Source organism: Microtus ochrogaster, chromosome 8, assembly GCF_000317375.1.
Source record: "Microtus ochrogaster isolate Prairie Vole_2 chromosome 8, MicOch1.0, whole genome shotgun sequence".
Lineage (NCBI taxonomy): Eukaryota > Metazoa > Chordata > Mammalia > Rodentia > Cricetidae > Microtus > Microtus ochrogaster.
In genome coordinates, this window is record NC_022015.1 from 20,315,526 (window position 1) to 20,321,339 (window position 5,814).

The 5,814-nt window shown below is 42.1% G+C and overlaps 1 protein-coding gene across 4 annotated transcripts in view; it reads left to right on the forward strand.

Annotated features, from left to right (window-relative positions):
- Srcap (Snf2 related CREBBP activator protein) overlaps positions 1-5,814 on the forward strand; it is a 53,713-nt gene that overhangs the window by 9,216 nt on the left and 38,683 nt on the right. For all 4 annotated transcript variants that reach the window (XM_005351296.3, XM_013347883.2, XM_013347882.2 and 1 more), the window contains exons 5-8: positions 1,780-1,965; positions 2,415-2,555; positions 4,362-4,584; positions 4,699-4,973. In XM_005351296.3, the coding sequence (XP_005351353.1) occupies positions 1,780-1,965; positions 2,415-2,555; positions 4,362-4,584; positions 4,699-4,973 (825 nt within the window). The remainder of the gene's footprint in view (positions 1-1,779; positions 1,966-2,414; positions 2,556-4,361; positions 4,585-4,698; positions 4,974-5,814) is intronic.

Here is a 5,814-nt window from a genome sequence, read left to right on the forward strand (position 1 = left end):
GGCACCAGATCTCATTACAGATGGTTGTGAGCCACCATGTGGTTGCTGGGAATTGAACTCAGGACCTTTGGAAGAGCAGGCAATGCTCTTAACCTATGAGCTATCTCTCCAGCCCCAAGAGGACAATTTTGTAGAGTTAATTTTCTACCTATACTTGGGCTCTGGTGATAAAACTAAGACCATCAGATTTGGGTAGCCATGCTGTAGTGATTCCAGTGTATCATGGTCCTGTACATAAACACACGTACACAAACTTGTTATTTTCCTAGTCTGACTTCCCTTTGTGACTGAGGATGACCTTGAACTCCTGATCCTCTTTTCTTTCTGCCTCTTTCCTGCCTTTTCTTTCTTTTTTTTTTTAATATTTATTTACTTGTTATGTATACAGTGTTAGCTGCATGTATGTCTGCCGTACAGAAATGGACACCAGATCTCATAGGTAGTGGTGAGCCACCATGCGGTTGTTGGGAATCAAATTCAGGACCTCTGGAAAAAACAGACAGTGCTCTTAACCTCTGAGTCAACTCTCCAACCCTCTTTGGTCCTTTTCTGTTTGTTTTGTTTGATTTTGATACAGGATCTTAATTCTAGTTCAGGCTGCCATAAATCTAGAACTAAGTATATAACTCCCTGTGGCCCACCCATCTCAGCACTCAAAGTGGTGGGATTACAGTTGTTAACACACCTGATTTAGTCTAAATTTTTTTAAAACTACTTGTTAAACAGTTTTTTTTCAAATAATTTAATGTTCTTAATGAGAAATTTAATGAATTGCAAAAGCTTTTAGTAAAAATAAGAGCTTTTTGTTATTGGTAGCCATTATTAATCTAGTTGCATGTATCTTCAGTGTTTTCCCATGAAATAAGTTTTATAAAATTATTTTGTGTGACTTGTACTCGATCTGCTATTTTTCTGGTTATCCCTCTATGGTGGAGAGCGTTATACCTGCTAACTATAACCTGTAGCTCTGTCTCCAAAATAGTCTTTTTAAAAAAATAAATACAGCTGGGCTGTGGTGCTGCACGCCACAGTTTTTAATCTGGATACAGAGGCAGGCGGATTTCTGTGAGTTTGAGGCCAGCCTGGTCTACAAAGTAAGGTCTCGGACAGCCAAGGCTACACAGAGAAATTGTGTCTCAATAAACAATAGCAACAACACAGTGTGTATAGGTATTTGTGCGTGTGTACACACTTGCATGTGCAAATCAGATGTCAGCATTTAATTGCTTCTTGTTTTTTTGTTTTCTTTAAAACAGGGTCTCAGAATGTAGCCCTGATTGGTTTGGAAGTTGCTATGCAGAGTAGATTAGCCTGGAACTCAAAGAAATCTGCCAGATTCTGTCTCCCCACGTCTGGGATTAAAGGCATGCCTCAACATACTAGGCTTCCTAGACCCGTTTTTGATTGCCAGTTCTTTCTTAGCTGTACGATCTCAGAAACACATTTGATTTCCCAGATATTCCCCACACCATCTGCCAAAAGAATCTATTACCTTGTAGAATTTTTTTTTTTTTTTTTTTTTCGAGACAGGGTTTCTCTGTGGCTTTGGAGCCTGTCCTGGAACTAGCTCTGTAGACCAGGCTGGTCTCGAACTCACAGAGATCCTCCTGCCTCTGCCTCCCGAGTGCTGGGATTAAAGGCGTGCGCCACCACCGCCCAGCTACCTTGTAGAATTTGTAGGAGCATAAAACAGTCCATTCAGGGGTCAGGATTCAACCATGGCAGTAAGTTGGCTTGTATGTCCAGGAAGTCTTGATCAATGTTGTTACCCTTCATTAGGAAGCTGAAATTGAAACTCGGATTGCTGAACTTCGAAAGGAGGGATTTTGGTCGTTGAAAAGACTACCTAAAGTACCAGAGCCTCCCCGCCCCAAAGGCCATTGGGACTATCTCTGTGAAGAAATGCAGTGGCTTTCTGCTGACTTTGCTCAGGAGCGCCGATGGAAACGAGGTGTGGCCCGGAAGGTATGTCCTGTTTGCTCTACTGTCCATATATTTTTCAGGTATGCCTTTGAAACCTTAATGGTTATCCAGGTGGTGGTGGCTGCACAGACTTTTAATCTTAGCACTAGGGACATAGAGGCAGGCAAATCTGTAAATTTGAGACCAGTTTGGTCTACAGAACAAGTTTCAGGACAGGAAGGGCTACACCAAGAAACCGTGTCTTGACCCCCCCACCCCCCACATTCCCTATACCCCCTAGCAAAAAAAAAAAAAAAAAGTAAGAAAAAATAAACTTTAATGGGTGAATTATTTAGAAGGTGAAAGAGATGAAATTATAAATCCCTTCTTGGTGTTTTCTGCATTTAGAAGCAGTTTTTAACATCTGTGTTTTTTTACCCATGAATGTCTTTGATTGGGTGGATAAGTAGATTTAGCTTGAGTGATCTTATCCTGGGTATTTATTTCTATAGGTGGTACGTATGGTAATCCGGCACCATGAAGAGCAGCGTCAAAAAGAAGAACGAGCTCGGAGAGAAGAACAGGCCAAGCTGCGCCGAATTGCTTCTACCATGGCCAAGGATGTTAGGCAGTTCTGGAGCAACGTGGAGAAGGTGAGAAGTGAGGTTGGCCAAAGGAGATGGCCTTGCCTAGGTTAGAGGGAGGCATGTTGATAGGACTGACCAGCGTTTACCAAGGAACTCAACACTGCAATTCCAGTTCTTTATGATATTTCCTTATATATTGGACCTTCCCATCACTGAATGTCCCAAGGAAGAAGAAATTCTTGGCTTCCTTTTCCTCAGTTAAAGCTTTGAGTAGCATCCAGCGATCTGTTTTATAGTATCAAAATATATGTTGTGCCTTTGGGGATGAGTAGGACTCCTTGACTCCTAGACCATTTACTCTTTGTAGGGTGTAGTATGTTTTTTCTAAGATAATGTTTTTGTTTACCTGCCTATGCCACCAAAGTTCCTTCTGCTTACATGTTAAGTTGTAATTATCTCTGAAGCCCTTCTCTCCCTTTTTGTGTTTGTGATTGGTTCTAGGACTCTCCGTGGGTATCTGATCTGGAGATGCTCAAGTCCAGTATATAAAATGCATATAACATATGAACAGATAATTGTGGAATTTTAATTTCATATTTTGGTATAAAAGTACTACATAAATAGTTGTCATGCTGTATTATTTGAGATAGGTATATATCTGCATTTCACAGGTTGTTTTTTTTTTCTTCCAGTTCTGAGACAGGGTGTCATGTAACTCACATTGGCCTCAAATTTGATGTGAACACAATGATAACCTTGAACTCCTGATCCTCCCATCTTCTAAGTACCCTTTATTGTTGTTTATTTTTGAAACAAGACTTTCATGCAGACCAAATTTGCTTCAAATTCACTATAGCAGAGGCTGCTTCTTTTGTCTGTTTCCTCTCAGGTGCTGAGTTATAAGAGTATAGTATCTTTTTTTTTTTTTTTTTTTGGTTTTTCGAGACAGGGTTTCTCTGTAGCTTTGGAGTCTGTCCTGGAACTCCCTTGGTAGACCAGGCTGGCCTCGAACTCACAGAGATCCGCCTGCCTCTGCCTCCCGAGTGCTGGGATTACAGGCGTGCGCCACCATCGCCCGGCTTTTAAATGGTTTTTAAGACAAGGTTTCTCTGTGTATGCCTGGCTATCCTGGAACTCACTCTGTAGATTAATCTGGTCTCAAACACACAGAGATCTGTCTGCTTCTGCCTCCTGAGTGCTAGGACTAAAGGCATGTGCCACTACTGCCTCACTTGAGGTCTGTTTTTTTGTTTTGTTTTGTTTTTTGAGGTTGGTTGATAGGCTTGGCTATTCACACATGCTCTTTCTACTGCTGTTGCTTGCCTTGTTGTTAAAGAATACACACATACACTTCTCCCCAGCTAGGGCTTTGTTTATGCTGGGCATGTGTCTTCCCACTGCTTTCCACTGGTAGCCCCCTTTACTCTATTATTTATTTATTTATTGGTTTGTTTATATTTGGTTTTTCAAGACATGATTTCCTCTGTATAACCCTGGCTGTTCTGGAACTCACTGGAGTAGACCAGACTGGGCTTGAATTCAGAGATCTGCCTGCCTCTGCTGACACTATAAATGTGTGCCATCACTGCCCAACCACTTTTTTTTTTAAAGGTCTAACTTCAGATAGATTTGCTAATCTTCTCCAGGTCCTTGATACTAAGTTGACCTTGCATTTATTCAGTTTCTGGGTTTTTCTCTTTTTCCAGAAGTACTGTTTAAATCATAAGCCCCTTAAGAATTTTTAGCTTTAATTTCTAAATGACTAGGCCAAAGCCTTTTATAAAGGTAGTATCCCTAAATATTTGGCTAAAAGAGTATGTTAATTTTAAAAGTGAATATATGGGTGACTGATGCCTTTTGTGTTTATGGTAGGTGGTACAATTCAAACAACAGTCCCGGCTTGAAGAAAAACGTAAGAAAGCTTTGGATCTGCACCTGGACTTCATTGTGGGACAAACTGAGAAGTACTCGGACCTTCTGTCTCAGAGCCTTAACCAGCCACTAGCCTGCAGCAAAGCTGGCTCCTCCCCTTGTCTTGGTTCTTCCTCAGCAGCATCCAGTCCTCCACCCCCTGTTTCTCGGCTGGATGATGAAGGTGTGTGTGCTCTTTGGTCCTGTTACTTTTCCCAAATGCCCTTTCCAGAGCTGAAAAACCCACCCTGTGGCTTGCAGGGCCCGTGGATTTTGTGACCTTGTTCTCCTGCTATAGATGGGGACTTCCAACCCCAAGAGGAAGAAGAGGATGATGAGGAGACCATTGAGGTTGAAGAACAGCAGGAAGGCAATGATGCAGAGACCCAGAGGCGTGAGATTGAACTGCTTCGACATGAGGGAGAACTGCCACTGGAAGAACTGCTGCGTTCCCTCCCCCCTCAGCTATTGGGTGTACCTTCCAGCCCCTCTCAAACACCCTCATCTCATGACAGTGATACCCACGATGGGCCTGAAGAAAATGTTGAAGAAGAACCGTCTCAGGATTTGGAGGTACATATAGAAGAGGTACAGAAAGGAAGATTCAGAGAGGAAGTAGATGGAGTTTCAGCTCTCAAATCGTGGTCGTGGTCTTAGGTTGATCCCTGATTTTGAGAATCTGAATTAAAGACAGTTGGGGTTTCATTGCTAGGGAAGATGATGATTTGAGTCAAGTTGCAGCCTACAGTTGACAAGGTTTCTAATAATATAATAAGCACATTTATTGTACTTTAAATTTGCAAGGGAAGGGCTAGGGAGATAGCATAGTTGGTAAAGTACTTGAGTTCAATTCCCAGTTTCTCACACAAAAAAGGTTTGTGCAGTGGTATGTTTCAGGAGTTTTGGCTTTAAGAGGCAGAGACAGGAGCATCCTTGGGGCTTGCTGGCTAGCTAGTCTAACCAAATCAGCTCCAAGTTCAGCCAAGAGTGATTGAGGAAGACAACAGACAGTGAACTCCGGTTTCCACAAGCATGCACAAATGTGCAAACAAACACGTATACACACATATGTAAATTGTTTAGTCATATGAATTTGGGAATTGTGATGTTCATCCTAAAATTCTCTTCGAACTAGATGTATTGTCATATACCTTTATCCCAGCACTCAAGAGGCAGTCAGGTAGGTCCTGGAGGCCAGTTTAATCTTCATAATGAATTCCAAGATAGCAAGAGGTACATAGTAAGATGCTGTCTCCAAAAAAATAAAATCTCGGGCTGGAGAGATGGCTCAGTGGTTAAGAGCATTGCCTGCTCTTCCAAAGGTCCTGAGTTCAATTCCCGGCAACCACATGGTGGCTCAGAACCATCTGTAAAGAGGTCTGGTGCCCTCTTCTGGCCTGCAGACATGCACACA